We start from the raw sequence: 22,440 nt of genomic DNA, 5'->3' as shown, positions 1-22,440 counted from the left end.
GTGAGCCCACTGTGATAGATCGTGCTGAGAAAAGGTATGCAGAGATAGTATATTGTCACTGCTCTAAAGGAGGTGACATCTGTTTGGGAATTGATATCTATACAAATAATACAGTGTGAGGGAGACCTTGAAAGAGTCCTCATGAAGGTCCCATGGGAGGTCAGAGGAAGAATGGGTCATGCCCACCTAGAATCATCAGAAAAGGATTAAAAAATAAGCTCATACAGGAAGTGGACCCAAAGGAAGGGTAGGATTGGAAGCAGCCCAGGTCGTTGGGCATCTAATGAGGAACAGAGAGAGATGAGATTCAGGGGGTGATGAATATGCCAATTAGTCTGGATAGAGTTTTCTATATTTCAGTAGAAGACAGAAAGTCAAATATATAAGTTACAGTTGGAAGAAGTTAATATCAAATCTATCAGTAGAAACATATTCTGCTTAAAATGCAAAAAGAACCTCCCATCTAGCCATGTACATTAAGATTAGCTTTCGTATTTTTTTTCTCTCTACTTATGAGTACTTTTTTGACTTGCCATGTAGTTATGCTCGAATGAAGGAGCCTTTGACGTATGAAGATGCCAAATCTTGAAAAATGCCTTTTAATGATGGCACACACTTCATATGAATTTAAAATGCTAACTAAGCCTGCATTCACGAGAGCAGATTAAGCCTCTTCTTTCGTAATGCTCCATTTCAGGTTGGCAAATTGATCAAGGAAGCTGCTGGGAAAAGCAATATGAAGAGGGTGACCCTGGAGCTCGGCGGGAAGAGCCCTTGCATTGTGTTTGCTGATGCAGACCGTGAGTAGAAGCCACTTGTTCATGTTTCATCCCTCATCCTTTTTGGTGTCCGGTAATGTCACAGAGTGAACTGGAAATTTACAAAAGGGTTTGCTTCTAATGCCAAGGTGCAAGGCATTACTCAGAGTCCAAAATTACTCTTGAAAATCTCTCAAATTGGCCTGAAATTATAACTCTAGATAAATCTAACAGAGACACTATTTCTTTCTGGTTTCAAATAGGTCACTATTTACCCAGGAGAACTCTAGATGAATTAACTGTTTTTACATTTAGGAGCCATAATATCTATTTTTAAATTCTATACCTTTAAATATTAGCATCACATTAAGAATAGTGAGATACTCTCAGACATTGAACTGAGGCCAACAACCACAATTATTCAGATTCTAACATTTGTTATTATCATTTCAGAGTCAGAAAGTTAATTTGTCACCTGGCTGATAAGGGGTAGAATATATTGAATTAATATCTGACCACATGACTCATGGTTTTTCTGCATCACCATATCACCTCTAAGAAATATGTATAAAATATATAAAAAGATCTCCTTTAACACGAATGTCTTCCTTGCAGTGGACAATGCAGTTGAATTTGCACACGTCGGGTTATTCTACCACCAGGGCCAATGCTGTATAGCCGCATCCCGGCTTTTTGTGGAAGAATCAATTTACGATGAGTTTGTCCGAAGGAGTGTTGAGCGGGCTAAAAAGTATGTTCTTGGGAATCCTCTCACCCCAGGAGTCAATCAAGGCCCTCAGGTGAGTATACAATAAAGGGATAGCATTCTCCAGGGACAAGAGTAAAATGTCCTTTTTAGGATTACTTTTTATTGAATAATATTATTTCCCAGATATGGGTCTTCCTAGGTGACAACACTGTGTTGGTTTGATTAGAAAAATAATTAATCTAACTCCCAACAGTGAAGAAAATGTTCTGTTTTTGTGTTGCCTGAATTTTATGTCTAAAAGTTTAAGAGTTGTGCTGAGGATAAAAGATGTAAAAAAAAACAACCAGATGATACAAATTTCTTATTTTTTCCAGTCTGCACACCTCCTGATTTCTGTACACAGTTCTCTGTTCACTTCAAAGTTCTTACACTTCTATTACATATTTCTGCCTAAAATCAATCCTTTGTCTCAGCCTCCATCCCTCAAATAGAGGCATCTAACACCTCTCTAAATTCCCTCCATTGTCTTCAGTTACTCTAATGGTGACCCAAATGTCCTAAAAGGTCTTGAGTTCCTGGGTTTGTGGCAAACTTGTCCTTTTAGTTGTTAAAGACCAATTATTCCCCCAGGGTTCTCCTTTTCTTCCGTCTAGTTAGAACCACTATCAATAATAATGTCTCTCTTTTTAACTCTTTCTCCCTCTTATTCAAAGGTCACTTTTCCTCTTCCTTGCCCCATTCTCTGTTTATTGTCCATTATGGAAGCTCCTGGACCATTGGTTCTAAATTTATTCTTGCCCTTTGAGATCTTGATCTAGAGCAGTGAGGGACAATTTTGCCCCCCACCAAAGGGATAATTGGCATTGTTTGAGACATTTTAGTTGTTACAACTGGGGGTGAGGAGGGTTCTAGTGGCATCTAGTGGGTAGGGGCCAGAGAGGGTACTGAACATCTTACAACACACAGGAGAGCCCCACAACAAAGATTCATCTAGCCCAAAATGTCAATAGGGCCAGTCTAGGGTCTACACATTAAGCTCAGAGGCTTTATTCTTTGACTAAAGAATATATACTGTTCAACACTGTTGATTTTGGGGAAAAATATTCTTGAGTTATTCACTGAACCAAAACTAAATTTGATTAACCAAAATTCATTGAACATAACTATCAGCTAAACCTTGGAATAAGTGCCTGACAATGCCACAAGAAACAGGAGGTTATGCTACCCGACCTCATGGGGTTTATAGTTGAGATAAGTTAAAAGGCTGTCTTGTAGCTCTCTGCTCATGCAAGATATCCTAGTAGGAAAATCTTAGGGTTAAGCAATGTGAAATATTCAGACATAAAAGCTCAAAAATACTTGGCAAATAAAGTATTAAGTTCTTTAACATTATCCTTTTATACTTTGTATTTATCTTGGAGTCAATGAGTACATAGAAATAGTTGCTGCTTTTGATCATATTTGGTGACTTTTCAGTTGGATGCCAAGACATACCTTAACTTCAATTTTGACTTATCTCCTATTAAAAAAAATTAGATTCTAAATTTTCAGTTGTAGTTACTGCTCTCTTTAAATATCTATCTATACATTTATCTATGAAAACAAAAGTGTTTCTCCTACTTCCTATTTAATATATTGGTATAAGATGGTAGATAGATAAAAGTTAGATAGACGAAGTTAAGGGAAAGGGGGGAAAGAAATGCTAAGAATGGGGAGAGTGGAAAGAGAAGGCAAGAAAATGGGTGGGAAGAGAATACCTAAGATACTTAACATTAAACATTGTTTGGCAATACTTTCCCCCATTAGGGATCTGTTAGTACATGTTATAATTTCTAAGAGGAGGAAATTAAAATAGAATTCAAGAAAATGTTTACTCATAGAATTCTTAAGAAAATAATTGAGTGATCTTACTGCTTAATACAAGACTTTAATTTCTATAAATGAACAGATTTTTATCACAGGTTGCACTGAAAAAGAATAAGTAGATATCTTGGGATTTTGAGAAGTAAAAGGCTGAAAAGCCCTTTGGGGCTTCTTTACTCTTAAAAATACTCATTTGTTGTCATAAGAAAGAGCTTATGTAAAGAGACATTTGTTCACTAAGCTTTAGCATATATATGATATATCACATAAATTATTATTTTTAAAGATTTTATTTTTAGAGAGAGAAGAATGAAGAGAAACATCAATATGTCATTGCCTCTCGAGTGCCCCCTACTGAGGAACCTGGCCCACAACCCAGGCATGTGCCCTGACTAGGAATTGTAGGGACAGCCTTTGGTTCACAGGCAGGTGCTCAATCCACTCAGCCACACCAGCCAGGGCTAAATTCTTCATTGATAAAGTGCTTTTCCAATTTGATTTCATAGACAAAATATGAATTTACTTAAAAATTGTAGAAATCAGTATTTTCATTTGGAAAAGAATTGATGATATCCACATAATGTGCTAATATCATAGCAGTGTCACACCTTGGCCTAGTGTAAAGAGATGGACTTTGAGTTAGAGGCTGGATTTAAAATCTAACCTCCCTGAGGCTCTATTTTCTCATCTGGGAGATGAGAAGTGGGAGATAGTGATATTAATTTTTAGGGGCCATTGTGCACTGAGATGAGATAATCTATACAAAGTATCTATCTGTGTGTTGGGTCCACGGTACATATTCAAATGCCTGTTAAATAAATGAAAATAACGTGCTTCCATTTATACCTATGGTGACAGTTATCATCACAGGTCAATAACTTTATAAATCTACTTTCATTGCTCTTGATGGTCTATGGTTTCTAAACAATTTGAGGGATGTCAATGTTGTTTCTCAATCTGTTTTCTTTATCAACCCATCAATCCCAAAGAATCAAAGAATTCACATAAACACATGAAAATATATACTTTGAGATTACTGGTCATGCCCCATTACTTTTCATAGACTAGCCCACAAGCTAATAATGGCCCATCACATAGTAAACAGCCCCTGCTACTTCCTAGCATTACTGAGAAGTTCCTAAAGTCTGAAAGGAAGGCCAAGTTCAGATATGGTCAATCCAAAACCTTCTGAAGTTCTATATTTATGGTAAATCAAAAGTAGCCAGACCAGGCCCTGGCTGGCGTAGCTCAGCCAGGGTTCAGTGGATTGAGCACTGAACCAAAGCATCGCAGGTTCAATACCCAGTCAGGGCACAGCCCCCAGCAACCACACATTGATGTTTCTCTCTCTTTCTCCCTCTTTTCCCTCTCTAAAAATAAATAAATAAAATCTTTTTAAAAATCTTAAAAAAAAGAAATATGAAAGAAAAAAAGTAGCCAGACCAAACTGAGTATGTTCCTAAGTATAACAGAAAATTTCTGTCGGCAGTCTTAAACTTTACTGCAACATTCTCAATTTTTCCTATGTATTTGAATCAGCTGAGTATCTTATGAAAATGAAATGTGATATAGTAGGTCTGGCGTGGAGCTTATCAACTCATGGTCATTGGTGCCAATTCAATACCAACAGGAATCCTTAATTTGGGGTTCAGTGAAGAAGGACGATTTACCCAGTGTGAACAGCTCAACTGTGATATGGCATGGCTGTGAGAACAGCATGGTTGTGGAACAGCTCAACAGAGTCACAGCTCAGTTATGGAACAGCTTAGCTGTGAGGTGGCCCTCGGGCAAGGCCCCTCTCTGACTAGACACCTATGCTGTGCTCTGTTACCCTCTCCTTGCTTTACTCAAGCAATCCTTTTTTGGTATTTCAGCTTGAGCCAAGGAATCAGTCTTTCTCTTCTGTGGAAAGGAAAATCGTGCTCCTAAGCCAGAGCAGGGCTGGCTTATATAAAGAAAAGCCCTCACCTCTGGTCCCTGATTGGTTCATCCTCATGGAAAAGAGGATTCCAGATCTTCGTAGTTTGATTGGTCCAAATGTCACTGTCCTGATTGGTCAGAATGGAGCATCTCTGATGGTTTGGTGAAGATGCTAATAGGGCTATAGCTGTGCAGCTTCCATTGGACAGGAGAAATCTCAGTCCTATTGGTTGAAATACAATTCCAGGAATTCCATTATCACAGCTGGCTCCACCAGCAGAAACAGAGTTCAGGAGGCAGGCAGTTCAGTGCAGGCTTCTCCCTGAAACTCAGTTTGCCTGAGAGGCCCCTGTGTAGAAATAGATGCTAGGCTATAGTTTGTTTGTTTGTTTATTTATTATTGTTAAGTACAAGTGTCTCCATTTTCCCCCTGCCCCACCCACCCCCACCTCCCACCCTCAACCCTACCCCCCTTTGGCTTTGTCCATGGGTCCTTGATCCCAGTTAAGCACCAGGAGCTTTTCTCAGTACGTGTCTCTTTTCTCAGGGTTCATAGGCCCAGCAATCACATTTTGCTATAATACAGTGCTGGAGCTGCTGGTTATATGACCATATTGTCAGTAACCACACATTAAAGTATAAATTCCTGTATTTTGAGAAGTTAGTGACCATATAAGTTTTCTAACAAACAAATCCTTTCAGCCTCTCTATGCCAGCATGTAATCAGGAACCACATTGTCTCCAAATATCCACTATGGTCACAGACAGGGAAAAGTTCTGACTTGGGAAATATTGATACATCAGGAAATCTCGATTTTTGGAAGCATAAGCAGAGAAATATATTGGAATAGGCCAAAGAAGCTTTGCAAGGAAGTACACAAATCCTTGTCTATTTGTTGACAATCTAGAATACCTTCACCAGGCAGAGTTACCTAACCTCACCTCTTAGTATGGTTGTAGTAAATATTATTCACTAATTTAAATATCACCTCTTATTAAACCAACACTGCAACTTCCTTAATCTGCTGGAAGTGACGGAAGATTTTCTCCATGCACTGTGGAGTATTGAGCAACATTGTACTGAATATTGTGCCAATTTTAGAAAACAATTTCTAGTTTCAAATAGCATTTAATGTAATTGGCTATGGTTGCTGGGTTGTATGCAGTTAGAACTTTAGAAAAGCTCTTATTGGGCCTTGGAAGATGAGAGAGATTGCAGAGTCAAGGAAGAAAAGAACATTTTTCAAGTAGTGAAAAAAGGCAAGTTAGACTGGCAAGAGGCCCTCACCTTAACTCCTTGATCTCTAAAGATTTTCTGTTAAAACTTAACTTCAGTCTTACCTGAGACAAAAGAGTCTTCACCAGTGGTTTGGAGTCCAAGAGTTACCCAGTCTTTCAATGTTCAAACACAGGAATTGAGACAATAGGTAATGCCAATTCCAGTGCACGGAGGAGATGGAGGTGCTCCTGGTGTTCCCAGACAAAACTCTGCTCTTGTTTTTCTCCTTATAAAACTGTTATTTAACAAACCACTTAAGTTCTGTAGTTCTTGTCACATGTTTAGATGTGGCCCGTTTAATGAAGTAAGATGGTAACTACCAGGCCAGAAATTGAAACCAGACCCAGGGACTGCCCCAGGGGGATCGGGACTGGGGAGGATGGCCAGGCTGTGGTCAGCTTGGACCCAGACAGAGGAGATGATAAGGAGGGAGGAGAACCAAACAGGGGCCTAGGAGTCCTTCTCAAGTCCCACAGCCTCTGCTGTCCAACTGTCACTAATTCAACCCAGTATCAAAGTTCTTTTTTCCTCTTATCACTCTTTTTATTTCAGTTGGTCTACAGTTTCCAGGCAATTGTGTTTGATTATTAATAGGCATTTCTTGTAGTGTAAATAAATGATAGTCATGTGAAAGGGTTTATATGTGTTTGCAGTACCAATATTCTTGTCTTATATAACAGTAAAACAAGTACTAAACACAAATCTCTACTTCAAGGTTCATGAAAACATCATTAAAAATGTCTTCAAAAATCACAAAAATAAAATAAACCCAAAAGAATGAATTTGAGCCTTTGTCAGCTGTTTTCATTATTCGACTTAACAACTCTATCCTAGCATTGTGAAGCCCTCTCAGTAAAAGGCCGTGTAATGTATTCCTTTTACAAGTTGCTATTTTTTCCTCTTTTCGTGTGACATTTTCTAAATAGATTGATAAGGAACAACATCAAAAAATACTTGAACTCATTGAGAGTGGGAAGAAAGAAGGGGCCAAGCTGGAATGTGGTGGAGGACCGTGGGGAAATAAAGGCTACTTTATCCAGCCCACCGTGTTCTCGAACGTGACAGATGAGATGCGCATCGCCAAGGAGGAGGTAAAGGGTTTGCTCTCTTCTGTTCCCTCTATTGCTGTATTTTGTCTGCATGTATGTGCACAGTGTCCCTTTAAAACTCTCAGCTCTTCAGACATCTTTCTCAGTAAACATTATTCTCTATTCCTATTATTGGTGAAGGTTTAAAGTTGTGATCCATAATAAAAATAGTATGGAACTCATTGGACAGGCCAAGAATATCCAGCCAATCACTGATCAGGATGCTTAACGATATCTGGGTGCTTCCTTCACAGACTTAAAGAAATGAAAATAGTATCTTCAGTGTTGCTTTTTCTTTTTTGGAAACAAAATATTTGAAAGTCATTGGAAAAGATAAAATTATATGCAGTTTTTTTAAATAAACTTTTTATTTTGAGATGTGGATTTAGTTATTACTGAAGACACGATACACAAAAATCCCATGTACTCTTTACCCAGTTTCCTTCAATGCTAACATCTTGCAAAACTATAGTTTCACAGCAAGTGTGTCGACATTGAAAAAGTCAAGACACAGATCCCTCTTTCGTCACCACATGACTCACTCCCTCATGTTTTTCCTTAACAGCCAAATCCATGTCTCTTCTACCCCACCTTGGTTTTTCCTTAACCATAAATCTATTCTGTTTCTACAGTTTTGTCATATCAAGATGTTAAATAAATGAAGTTATACTTCATGTAACATTTCAGAGTTGGCTTTTTGTCACTCACAATAGATCTCTCTATATAGATTCATCTAGGCTGTAGCACGTAAGGATAGTCTTTCGTTTTTATTGCTGAGTAGTATTCCACAGCGTGGATGTACCACACTTTGTTTAACCATTCACTTGTTGGAGAGCTTTTGGGTTGGCTCTAGTTTGGAAATTCCATAAAAAATGCTATTATAAACACTTGTGTACAGGTCTTTGAGTGAACATAAGTCTTCATTTCTCCGGGATAAATACCCAGGAGTGCAATTGCTGAGTCATACAGTAAATATAGTTTTTTAAGAAACTGCTGAACTGTTTTCCAAAGTGGCTAAAAGATTTCCTATTCCCATTAGCAATGTATGAGTGATCTAATTTCTCTCCATCTTATCAATATTTGGTATTGTGACTAATTTTTACTTCAACAATGAAGATGGTTATGTAGTGATAGCTCATTGTTATTTAAATTTGCATTTGCTAATGATGTTGAATGTCTTTTCTTATGCTTGCTTATTTGCCATTTGTTATCTTCCTTAATGAAATGTTTCTTCGTGTCTTTTGTCCGAGTACTAATTGGATTGTTTAATTTTTATGTTGAGTTTTGAAAGTCCTTTATATATCCTTGTACTTTTGTTGGATATGTGGTTTGCAAATAATGTTTCCCATTCTCTAGCTTATTGCTTCATATGCTTAGCAGGATCTTTCTCAGAACAAAAGTTTTTAATTTTGAGGCAGTCCAGTTTATTCATTTTTCCTTTTATGTATAGTGTTTTTGGTGTCAACTCTATAAGCTCTTTGTTTACCCCTGAGTCCAAAGGCCTTCTCCTGTGTTTTATAAGTCTAATCATGATATTGTAACCTGAAACCTAGGTACATAGCAGCTACTGTAATAAATGTGCTAATATCTTTCATAATTTTAATTAAACAGAGCACATGGCCCTAGGCTTCTACTTTGAAGTAGCACACAAGCTAGCCATTTTATGAATATTATAGGAAAACAATAAATGATTCTTTAATTGAAGTTTTTTCCTAGTTCTATCTGGTGTTAACCAAGATAAACCAGAACGACAGTTCTAATAAAACAGATATTTGTCAGTAAGTGCAGAAGTTGTAATTCAGGGGAGGGCTAAATCGATGTGGAGAAAAAAACTTGTTTGATTATCCACACGCATTTGCTTTTCTGCTTTTCCTGTTTATTTCCCATTTGCAGATGTGGTTCTGCATGTTTCCCTAATTTGACAGTAGTAGCTGCCTGTTCCTAATTTGACAGTAGCTTCTGTCAATGACAGAAGACATTGAGTTTGGGCTGCACTAGCCAGAGAGTTCAGCAAAAGTGAGAGGGTTCAGACTGAAATGAGCAAATAGTGATTTTTGCCCCCTGTCCCACGATTACTTACAGGCATTGTCCATGAACTCATGCTCTGCCTGGCACAGAGTGCGTAAGGATTTAAGCTCTTGCAGTAAATAATCATTTTGTTTGGTATATGTGAGTTGAATAAGGTTTGGCTGAAGAGTAAAATCTGAACAAAAATTCATGTGGATTCAACCAATTGGGTTGATTATGAAGAGATCTAAAACCAATATAATAGTTGATATTTCAACTGATGGTAAACTGATTTTGAAAACATTATTATCAATCATTGCCAAATCATTTATCCAGCAGAATAAACATGACCTACTTGGGTTTGCTGTTTATGTAGTTACTTGGGAAATGAGGATAACTGGGAAGAGGATTTTAAATATTCCTAAATGGAAAAGCAACTCTGTAGTTAATGCTTTCATGCATAATCATTAAGTTCTTGGAAAACTAATACCAGTTCTAGAAAATAAACATGTCCTTTTCTTTTTTGTACCTCATCTTCCAAAGAGAACACCTGTCTTATCCTAGTATTCCAGCAGCTGACACTTCAATTCTTACACATGGGTTTCAGATGAGAAGCAAAGTCTTATTTTAGGATAGTTTGTAAGGCAAAAAACTATAATATAATTTAAAATATTTAGTTTTAACCTATTACTTTATTTCATTCATTTCTTGTGCTATAGATATTTGGGCCAGTGCAGCAAATCATGAAGTTTAAATCTGTGGATGACGTGATCAAGAGAGCAAACAATACCTTCTATGGCTTATCGGCAGGAATCTTCACCAAAGACCTAGATAAAGCCATAACAATCTCCTCTGCTCTGCAGGCAGGAACAGTTTGGTGAGTCAAAGTTAAACATACTGCCTTTTCAATGTTAACTGCATCAACAGGTTACTTTGAACCTTTTCAGACTTTGTTTTTTTTTTCCATTGGGAATCACATGCCAGCTGGAAAAACAATTGTTAACAAACAAACAAAACCCTGCTATACTGGAAGAATTTTAAAAGGGTATTTTCTTTAATGCCTCCCAGCCTCCTGAAATTGCTTGCGCAAAATATTTTATTGATGCTTGGGTAATACAATATAAATTTTACCAAGTGATGTGTAGGCACTTGGTACTATGCTATACACAGGGGAAATAAAAGTTGTATTTTAACCAAGTTAATTAGATAATAAGACAATACTTATTTGGTGCCCTTATGTATGCAAACATTTAATTCTTACATTGGCTTCTTACTCTGGGATTTTTAGAGATATTTGAAGATCTTAATTTGGAAGAACATACTGAGTTTTGAGGATCACATCCCTCTCGTTTTTTACCTGATTTACATCTCTGATTTTTATACTTGAATATAGAGGATATAAATGCTGAGGCTGTGCCTCTCAAGCTATTTTATCCCCTGCCCAGTCCCCCTGAACTGCTTTGTTGGTATTTTTTTCTTGTCAAATCTCACTTTATGCCCTCAGTTCTGGCAACAGCCCAAGATTATTTTCCTTCCTGACAATATCACATCTATTCCAATTAAAATTTTTGTTAGATATTGAAGAAACAGACAAGCAATCCCTACCCCTCTTGATAGCTCCAGGATCTTGTCCCTTGACAAAGGGAGAGTCATCGTTTAGTTAACATGTACCCTACACTAGGCACAGCGCTGAGTTCTTTATGTTCATTCTCTTTTTTTGCCTTACAGCTTCTTAAATATGTCATATTTACCAATGAAAAAATAAAAGCTTAGTGATATTGAGTAATTGATCAAGATCACACAATGAGGGGAGGGAGGTGACAGAGGGGAGAAGGGTTTTCAGGAACTACTATAAAGGACACATGGACAAAACCAAGGGGGAAGGTGGAAGCATGAGAGGGAGGTGGGTTTGGACGGGTTGGGGGGGGGCAAAGGGTGGGGAGAAAATACAGACAACTGTAATTGAACAACAATAAAATAATTTTTTAAGAAAGATCACACAATGAATGACAGCTGAAATTCAGACCAACTTCCAACTCTAAGGCAGTGGTTCTCAACCCTGGCTACACATTAGAGTAGTCTGCATAGCTTTAAATATATATAGACTGATTTGAGGTAGGGGAGTGTGTACATTAAACCTACCAATTGCATCAATCTCCCTGATTGAGCCTGGGCACAGCTCCTCTATTTAAAGAGTATTTTTCAAAGCTTTCACATGATTCAAATATGTAACTAGGACTGAGGACCACTGCTCAAAAGCCTGATTTTTCCTGTAATGGGGTGTTTTCTTTCAATGACTCTTAATAAAATGGAATTATTCTTGAATAATCAGTATGGCTAGTGATTAATGTAGAATTATCCTATGATCCAATTATTAATACAACTCATTGCTATTGTATGTGTGTATATTATTTCCATTTACTAAAGACTTACTGTTTGAAGCACTGTATGAAGACTTACTGTATCAAGCACTGTATAAAGCATGATTCTATACATCATCTTACACCTCATATCGACCCTATTAAATATCATCATGCACCATTCTACAGAGAAGGAAACATATGCTTAGAGAAGCTGGATAACTTTCCCAAGATCATCCAGGTTCTAAGGGGCAGAGCCAGGGTTTGTGGGCATAGCAACTCTCTTTATAAGAGGAAAGGGTCTTAAACAGAGAATCAGTTGGCAAGGCTGATCATTTTAGTTTTCTCTAACTGAATATTTCTCAGTTCCCTATTTACGTATACTAACACAGTTTCCTTTCCAGTATAGAGTCAAAAGGGCAAGCTCATTTTCTGTGCTTTTTAAAAAAGACACACTTTAGTTTTCTTGACTTTGTAATAGCAGGATGGCATTTGCCTGTTCGGTTAAGAAGCTTATTGTGACATCGTTCCGCCTGGATCCCCAGGCAGAGGAATCCCCAGTCAGAAATTTCTCTACTATTAAAACAGAGGTGACCATATTTTCATTACTGTGTATCTTAAAATGTAAGAATGTTTACTGTATATTTTAAAACATAAGAATGTTCTGGAATTGTCCCAAACATAGTCATTGCTTGATGTTTTCCAGACAACTATTGAATTCCAGAGTTTGGGGTATTTTACTCATAATTTCAAAATAACGACTTGATTTTGCAGTTGAAAGAGCAATGAAGTAAAGTGGAGACAGGTTGTCTTTTGAGAGTGTAAGTTTATTTAAGGAACCATCCTCCAGGAAGAGAGATTGGATGGGAAGAACTCTGTGGTCCAATGAAAATATGGAACTCTGGGAATTAGATAATAAATGCTTCTAATTGAGAAAATGTCTGTATATTATCTCAGAATTAAATTAATAACCAAACTTTTCCAAGCATAATACAATTTATCTATAAGTAACACTATCATTCACCTATTATAATGGCATAAAGGGAGGGAAAGTATTTTAAAAGAATAATGTTCCTTCTTTAAGTCATATTGTTTTCCTCTTATGTATAATGAGAATCATGGAGATAATTAAATTTTGCTGTTCACTTTGGCTGCCAGGGAACTTAAGGCTAAACAAATTGTTCGTGTCCTGCATCACTGCCTTCTAACTTTCTCCCTTGTCTTGATCTTTTACCATAGTTCTTTCTTTAGTTCTAATTGCTCATGTTTTTTGTAATTATATTTGTTCAGAAATATGGCAAGGAGTAAACAAATTAATAATGAAATCCAACTCCTGCTGAGGCCTCATTTGAAGCAGTTATTGAATCAATTAATTTTTAAAAGTGAACTGAATAATATGATCCATATTATCATTGTGAAAAAAACTAATTCTAGCCTGTTAAGTACACAACTCTCAAGAGTTGTGAGAATTACAAAACTTATTGCAACTCTCTAGCAAGCCACATCCCTTTTCCTATGGCTAGTCTATCTTTTATAATTCAAACTACAACTTCTAAGGGACATAATGCCATATCAAAATGGCTATGCACACAGAGTGGTACCTTTGTATTTGTTTATAGGCAGTATATATATACATGTACTTCTGCAATCTAATATATAGTGCTACTTTTTATCACAATGACTATGTTTTATTGAAATTAATGGAGTTCTTAAAGAGTTCTCTGAATTTTCTAAAATTCCAGATTTAGGAGTTATTTCATAAGTTAATATAATCTATAATATTTTTTTCTTTCCAGGGTGAATTGCTATAGTGTGGTATCTGCCCAATGTCCCTTTGGTGGATTCAAGATGTCTGGAAATGGACGAGAACTGTAAGAAAATTTTCTGTTAAGATACTTACCTCGATGAAAATGGTTGTCATTCCCAAAGAATTATTCCATAGCTACTACTTGAATTAACACTTGCCTCTGTTCTTTCCTAGAGACTCATACTGCCAAATAACTTCTTTAAATGCTGGGTTTACCCCCTCAGTACAAAACTTTAATGGCAGAAGGGAGATGTAACTTAATAAACTCCTATTATACATAAGGGACCATACTAAGCACTTTACATTGGTCATTGAAAACATTCCCAGGAAGAAGCTAGAAACTACAAATTAGTAGTTGTAAGAAGTGTGCAAATATAAGGACACGGTGATTGTTTGAATATGATGCCTCTTAAGTAGATTAGATGTCTTTATCTAAAAAATGTTTTCAGTGTAAGAAGAATGGGTCTCATTTGTTGAACTATTATTGATGTAGACCCCCAAATTTTAAGTTACCTGAATGAGTTATTCTTGGTACTAAAATCTAAACTGAAAAGGAAATGAGACTAAAGAAAACGTGTTTTATAGTCATGATTAAATTGAGAATATGTATAAAAAGCATTTATGAGCCTCTAGTTGCTTTTAGACCAGGGCATAAAGACTTTTTAAATGTGCACATATATATCTATGCATGGAAGTAGTGGCATTATATTTGCTGAATTTTGTTCAAGCAATTTTAACCACTTAATTTCTTAAAATTTTCTTTTATTTAGCAATAATTTTTTAAAACTATATAATCTGTTATATTTTACCTCATTACCATTTAGTTCCCTTATACCCCTTTCTCCCTACCAACTGCTGCCTTGTTGTCCATGTCAATTTAGCAATAAACTTTAAAAGCCATAAAGAAGAAAAGCACATTATATACAAACCCTATGGAATCAAACATAGTAAAGCTGCCATTTTATAAACAGCAAGTAGAAGTGAGTCTCAGCTGCTAAAGGTCAGGAATGCATGTACTTTATCATTTAAATAAATCAGCACAATTACAATGAAATAATTATCTTTGGAGAGCCACTGCAAAAAGGAAATAGTAAAATGATCCACCCTCTTTCTCAACATATATCCATTAAGTACTTATATTTATATAAGCCAAGGAGCCCCAAAACATGATACCGTGTGCCATCTTTCATATAACTGTGGTGGCAAGAGGAATGTGTAAAAAGATAGATAGTGCAAAATTGCCTACATACACTATGAAACAAATTTTATTAGACTGAGAGTCTATACCTCACAGAGGTAGAGAAGCAGTTAAAGTGCAAGCACAGTGTTAAAGTACAAAAAATTGGGCCCCCCTAGAGTATATATAGCATTTATGGCATCTAATTCACAATTTTAATCTGTCCATTAAGGACAGCATTTGTGGTGGGGATAAGAGTGGAAGAAGAAAATAGAAGGTCTATGAGTTACTTGTCATGTTTATGATTCCATGGTTGTAACTCTGGTATAAATTCAGTGAGTAAAAACTTAACGGCAGTGGATAGAATAAGAAAAGACCTTACAAAAAAGATAGGAGTCAATCGAGGGCATGAAATAAGTGCAGGGATTGAGTAAGTGGAAAAGAGGCAGTTCTGGACAGAATGTTCTTTGGCATGGTGAAGGGCTAGTGAATTTGGTTGGCTAGTGGGGATTTATGCAGGTGGGAAGTATAAGTCTAGAGTTAAATAGGACACAGATTAAGAAGTTTTGAATTCAAGACAATTGGGTTACATGTTATTAGTGGAGCAGTGAAAAGCTATGAGTATCTTTAAAATGTTGTTGAGGAGGTAGAGAATGGCAAAAGATCAACCCATAAAAAGTGCATGGCATTGTGAAGTGCATAATCTTTAACATAATTAAAGATTAACCAACTTGTATTTGAACCCTGGCTACATCATTTGCTAACCGTGCAGCCTGGTTCAAGTTTGTACAACTTTGGACCCTTTACTTCCTGCTCTTTAAAGTGGAGATGTTAACACTCCTCTTAAGATGAGTATGAGAATAAAATGCCCTGCTGCATGTTTATTCTGTAGTATTGTAACTGTAACAAAGTGGGGGCTCAATAATGGTTTCTTCCTTTCCTTGTCCTTTTCCTTTATAATATACATTATTAGAGAGTCCCTTGACAAAACTAATTATTTGTACACAAAGTTAAAACAAAGGTTAGATTATTCTGAAGGACAGTAAGTTCATGCTGGCCCAGCTCTCTAACACATTTCCCTAGGAATGTTGAAAATAAAATAATTAAAAGGGATGAAACAACTAAAATAAACCAAATATGCCAATTTTGTTTAATACCATTTGGTCAAACTTTAGGGTTGAGGCATTAAGGAAATCAAAAAAGAGAGAGATGAAAAACAGATATCAACCCTGAGTAATTTCTTAAAAATCTGTAATGTGTGCATAGATAATTTTCTTCTTTAAAATACAAAGGAAAAATTTATATGGTAATTTTTTTACTTCAAAAATGCTAGCTGAGGGTGCTACTATTTATGTCCACCTGAACTCAAATTTGACAAACTTAATAAACAAGTCCTTTTCTATAAGATGTTCAAAGAGAATTATTGAAGTGATAACCTCAAACAACTCCCAAGAGTTCAATTATAATTTATCCTCAATGGCAGAAACGTAGAATCCATCAGTTGGGGATAGAGTCCTCAAAGACCCCAAAATAGTGTATGTAGACACACTGTGGTGGTGATGCTGACTATCTGATCCTGCATTTGCATCTCGGGTCATGATGCTGGCACTGGAATCGGTTAAATGGCAGAAATTCCTCCCTTTGTGTAATTGCACTAATTTTTACTTAGGTTAACAGAACTGACACTTCACTAGTGTGCCATTTCAAAGTTTATTGGCTCTTAGCACTCCACAACATATTTCTTTCCTCCTGTGTTTTTTGGAAAAGGGGAGCAGGAAAATGTTGTCAGTATAGCCAATATTTCCTCTGTGCCTCCTTGATTAATATCAGGCTAATTTCTGGGTCCGGAGTAAAAAACAGATACAACTTGTTACCACAGTATAGAGCTTGGGTGCGAAGCATGGAAACACAGTCTCCAGCCTCTCTCCGGACCTCCTGAAGCAGAATCAGCATTTCAGTCAGTTCCCAGGTTATTGGTATATTGAAGATTTTAGAAGCACAGAACTAGTCACCCACAGACAAGTAAGGCAAAAGAAGTGTAAAGAGATGTTGTGTTATATCATGCACATAATATATGCATAGGTATAGTAAGGAGCGGGACTTACTTCAGCCTGAGTATGATGATATACTTAGGGCTGTCATGAGCATTTCCAGTGTGCTGTAACCCAAAATACAGTGGGACGCTTATTGGCAAGAATCATGGATTAATTTCTCTAACTTTGCAAGATAATACTAAAATGTTATCCTTTAATGGGTTTCAGACAACTGAGGCTAAACCCTTTAATTACTTTGAAGAACATGCTCGTTGAAGCTTCTAGACGGCATTTTCAGGAGCTTAATGGCCCAAGAAAAGAGTCAGTGTAAAAGGATTAGGTTACCCAAAAGAAAAAGTTGTCTGCTACATACCTGCCCACATCACCAGAAGGGAGGGGCAGAAAGGATCAAGATCTTTTTCCTCTGTAAGCTTATATATGCATTAGTGTTATGATTTTAAGAGTACTCTTAGGTACAGGTAATTTAATCCTCTTATCAAAACAATATAGAGAATAATTTAGCCTAATCTTTTTAGTTATCTCTTTATCAAAGGATAAATCATAGTCAGTTTTCAAAACTGGTAGGAGGTCTTCATAAACCTGAGAGCAAGATACAATGCCAGAGTTCCAACTGATTGTCTCAGGTTAATTTCTGATCATTTGGGTTTGATTCAAGAGTTATATAAGCAAAGAAACGGCAGGGCTATGAATAGGAAAATCTGTAACCACAAAGAGTCCAAAAGGCCTGAATTTAGGCCAATGAAACCTCTCTCTTTCTTCAAAACAAAATAAACAAACAAAAAAAAAAGGAAGAAAAATGTCTAACAATGGGTCAGATTTTTTTTTATTTTTCCAAAAATCAAGAGTCAAAAGATATTATTAAAACTTCAGCTAGAAAATAATTTATTTCAAGACCTCTCTGTTAGGGCCTGTTAGAATAAAAGTGGAAGCATGGTCCTATTTAGCCCCTTCATCCCTTCTGGGTCAATCACATGGGGTAAATAACTAAGCTAAGTTATATTTGAATTTACTAGTTTCTCTGTGCCATTCAAATGATTATACAGGGTGAGACAAAAGGAGATTTACAGGTGTGAGTACATGAAACACAGAACTCTGTTGAAACACATCCCTTTTGATTATTCTTATTATTTATTAATTATGATATTATTTTCATACAGACACCTGCACATCTACTTTTGCCCTACCCTGTATATTAATACTTCTCTTGTACTATGTCTGTCTTATTTATTTTAACTTAAACTAGAATTTTTGTGTGTGTGGTAAGCTCTTTTATAGTCAGACAGAACAATGTCAAAAGTGGACAATTTCTGTGAAAATCAACTGAGTGTACATGATCATTTAAAATGCAAAAAAAAAATTGTTTGAAATTTTCCCCACAAAGAGATTTATGTAAGACCAGATATCTTATGGTTGGCTAGCTGCTATTTGGAAAGCTTCTGTACACAGAAAATATCTTCCTTTGTTCCTAGCCAGATAAGCAAGAACAAACATGCACTAGATCATGGATTATAGTACATTTTGTACCGCTGTGCTAACTTCTGTGGTTTTTTTGGTTTCCCCACTCTCTCCAGGGGAGAATACGGTTTCCATGAGTATACAGAGGTTAAGACAGTCACAATGAAAATTTCTCAGAAGAACTCATAAAGAAACCACAAGGAGAAAGAAGAATACTCAATGGTTAAGCATCTCGTGCAGTCACTAATATATTATGGTGGGTTTTAAACACAAAATTGTTGTTTTCTTGATTTTTAAAAACATAAGCTAATCACATTAGCACTAATACTACACATAGAATACTTGACATGTAGCTTATACTGAGTCATTTACCTTCTGATATGTGACCTCCAAGTCCTATCTGTAATAAAAAGGATGGATTTAGATAAAAGATAGCTCTAGCTCCATAATAGTCGTGCACTTTTCTCTGTAGCTACTTGTCCAGGATAATCATTGTATAGGAGAGGACCAGTTGTCACTCAGCTTCTTCCCATTAACATACCTGTTAACTGCAGAGTAGATGTGCTCTGTTCCCAGTAGCTGTGAAGTCTTTAGAGTTTGTTGAAATGTTTCCTAAAATGTCTTGTCTTCTTTTCAAATGAAGTAATCCCTGAAACACTTAACTGTAATCTAATCATAAAGCTTAATAAAAACGACCTTGCATGAGTCTTGTTAAGTTTGAATTTTTTAAGTACAATAGAAGTCTTGGTTGTGGTGAATTATTCTCCTTGTCGCTCAAACACCTTGAGCATAAAGATACATTTAGAAATAAAAGTCATGAAGAAACATATTTTATTTTCTAGAGGAATTCTTGAAATCAATAGCAAGCATTTGAGACAAAGATGGTTTCAGTCCCTCAGCATGCATTTATTGAGTTCCTACAAAGTTATGGGGTTAAAACTCATAGAATACTATATTACATGTTAGAGAAAACAGGTGAATAGTGGATATTCCACATCTCCAGGTGCTTTAATTTAGTGGAGAACAAAGATACTGTGGGAAGAGAGGGGAAGGGAAGGGAAGGGGAAGGGAGGGGAGAGGGGATGGGAGGGGAGGGGTGGAGGGGAGTGGAGAGGGGGGGGGGGGATAGGAGGGAGAGGTAGGAGGGGAAAGGAAAAAGAGGAAGGAGAGGGGAAAAAAGAGGAAGGAGAGGGAAAAACGGAGAGGGAAAAAAAAGAATGGGGATTATATTGGAAATGAGAATTTTAAGAGCCATAAGAGTGCAGTAATGTGCCAAAGAGGCAGTAATGACCTTTAACTGAGGGGATTGAGACAGGGCTCATGAAGTAAATTTGACTGGATATGAACCTTAATTGATGATTAATTTGTAGTTTAAAAGGAGGGTGTTATTCTACAGCATAGCCTCTCAGGATATATTCTATTTGGAAATTTTTTGAAAAATTCTGTATACATATGTACTATCTTTTCCCTCTCAGGATTTCAAATTGAACATTAGCACATTCTAGCTTCTGAGAAGCCCTGCAAAACTAAGAGTTTCTTTTTCCAAATTTATTTAATCAGTGAACTTGCCTTCTCCCTACCCCCACTTAATGCCAATTAACATTAAGAAACACATGTTGGAAGATGCTGTTCTATGCAACAAGATAACATTGAGTGTTCTGAGGAAATATCTGGGGATCAAGAGAGAGCAGCCAAAACAATGTCATCTGTGAAAAAATAACTGAACCCTACTTACATATTTATGCCCTCATACAAAGAGCTTCTGCCTGTGCTCCCATGTAGGAAACAAAATAAGCAAATATTTTTTTTGTGTTGCTGTGTACTTTCTAAAGTATTTTTAGCTCAACAGCTTAAAACTTAAACCTAGTCATCTCTAGGATAACATTTTTTTCAGTTTCAGATATTATATAAATTATGAAGTTCACCATTTTAACATTAGTAGAAACTTTAGTGACATTATTAGGACATTGTAATCACTGCCACAGTAGAGTACAACAATGTATGAATGAATGAACTTCATTAGCTCCTTAGACCTGAAATAATTTCAACTCCAATTACAAGGGTTTGTCAAAATTGTGTGGACCTATAAGATTTGCAATCTGAACTATCTTGTAAACCTCAGGACATAATTATCATTTTGAAAACTGGAAGAATCATAGTCTCACAGAGACCTGAAAGATCTTTGGACATTGAGAGGGAAAATATCCAAATACAGAGGAGGGTTGTGTTTTCTGAAAACCAGACAGTGTCTACATTTTTAAAAGATATGTTTAAAACCATGCATAAATAAATTAATAGGTGGACAAGTTAATACTGTAATGGCATCAAACCAGACCATTTTTTTAAATGTATAGCATAGAGGCCTGAACACAGAAGAAGACAAAAGCCAGAAGCAAGTTTAAATATTTGAAAATTAAATCTTCACTGTATAAATAAGACATTACAGAATTAAACAGAAAATATCTGTTTTATGTTGGCTCATTCTGAGCCTACAGACATTATTTGTATCCTTTTTCCTCCAACCTATAAAGCCACACTGGCAATTATAAAACAGTGAAAAGTTAAAAGGTATCTCACTAGGCCATGTGCTACAGAAAATACAAAAACAAATATGATCTCATTGTTCTCAATATCCACATGGTAGAAAGCATTTTCATTTTCAGGACTACTAGATTAAGTTTTAGGATTGGAAGTAATTGTTCATTAAAAGGCAATGTCAGGACTCAGCTATGGATCCTCAGTTGTCCAGTGTCCTTTTCCTCCCCCCATTTTCAGGATACATGCTTCTAGACTCATTTAGAAAGGGCCAAGGAGAAATAAGAGAAATTGTTCTTAAGTTCTCATGGCCAATTGAAAATCGCACTAACTCAAAGTAGAAAATTTTAGCTATTTCTTCACAAAATTCAGAAGGGAATGAGGTATCCAAAAAATCCCTTTTCCTGAGCAATGCGTGTAATTTCCTGAGCATGTAATTTCACTTGGACCTTTGGAAGTGCACATGTATCATCAACTATACTCTTGTATTTTGGTGTCTTTTTCAAAGTATATCAAATAACCAGGTTACATTTTTACATGAAGCACAAGTTCCCACTTAGGATTTCATTTGCTGATTTACTTCAGGATTATTTTTCATGTTCTATGGAGGTGGCATTTGAACCCCCCCTATTTTGATGGTGAAAGAATTTTGTGAGTCCATGATGGCAGCAGAATAGGTGGATGTTACACTCACCTCCTCCCAGAACAACTAAAATATAGACAAAACAATCTGAATAACCAACTAAAGACCAGCTGAAGAGAAGCCTTATGACCAAAGATTTACAAAAGAAGCTACAGCGAGACTGGTAGGAAAGGTGCAGATGCAAAAAGGGCAAGCCACACACCCCCAGGCAGTGGCTGGGATTCTGTAGGGACATCTCAGATGCAAAGATTCCACCTGAGGAGCATGGGTTTCAATCTCATATCAGGCTCCACCAGAGCCCAGAGCACCAGAGCCAGAAAAGGTGCCCATATAACATCTAGCTGTAAAAATCAGCAGGGATTTTGTCTGCCAGAGAGACACAAGAGTCTGCTAGAGACACAGGAACGCTCTTAAATGACCAATACACAAAATCTTGTTCATAGCTACTCTCCCTGGGCTCTGGTGGAGGGAGGACAGAGCGGACTAGAGTTGTATAAGAGACTGGGTCTTGTGGCTCTGGGGAGAGAACCAACAAGATAGCTGCCAGGATCCCTGTGCTGAGTCACTTCCCCACACCACAGGTGTAAGCTTTCTTGGGTGCAGCACTTCTCTTCTTGCAGCATGGGCCTTGGGGAGTACAATATTCCCTACTTCTGGACTCCCTGTCTCCCCACCCTGCATAGGTTGCACCCTGCTAAGGAGTCAGCTGCCTGCGCCAGGGCAGAGATTTCTGGGAAGATTCAGGAAATGTCAGTGACTAAATTGTGTGGCTTTGGGGTGGGGCT

At 36.8% G+C, this 22,440-nt stretch overlaps 1 protein-coding gene across 1 annotated transcript in view; it reads left to right on the top strand.

The window, feature by feature from the left end:
• The window catches only part of ALDH1A1 (aldehyde dehydrogenase 1 family member A1), a 53,785-nt gene extending 34,602 nt beyond the window's left edge, over positions 1-19,183 (top strand). Inside the window, exons 8-13 of the mRNA XM_028521437.2 lie at positions 698-800; positions 1,374-1,558; positions 7,456-7,620; positions 10,344-10,501; positions 13,781-13,855; positions 18,594-19,183. Coding sequence (XP_028377238.1) covers positions 698-800; positions 1,374-1,558; positions 7,456-7,620; positions 10,344-10,501; positions 13,781-13,855; positions 18,594-18,666 — 759 coding nt within the window. The 3' untranslated portion in view covers positions 18,667-19,183. The remainder of the gene's footprint in view (positions 1-697; positions 801-1,373; positions 1,559-7,455; positions 7,621-10,343; positions 10,502-13,780; positions 13,856-18,593) is intronic.
• Positions 19,184-22,440: the final 3,257 nt, after the last annotated feature.

Source organism: Phyllostomus discolor, chromosome 3, assembly GCF_004126475.2.
Source record: "Phyllostomus discolor isolate MPI-MPIP mPhyDis1 chromosome 3, mPhyDis1.pri.v3, whole genome shotgun sequence".
NCBI lineage: Eukaryota > Metazoa > Chordata > Mammalia > Chiroptera > Phyllostomidae > Phyllostomus > Phyllostomus discolor.
The sequence above is the reverse complement of the archived record's forward strand: the minus strand, read 5'-3'. Positions and strand labels throughout refer to the sequence as shown.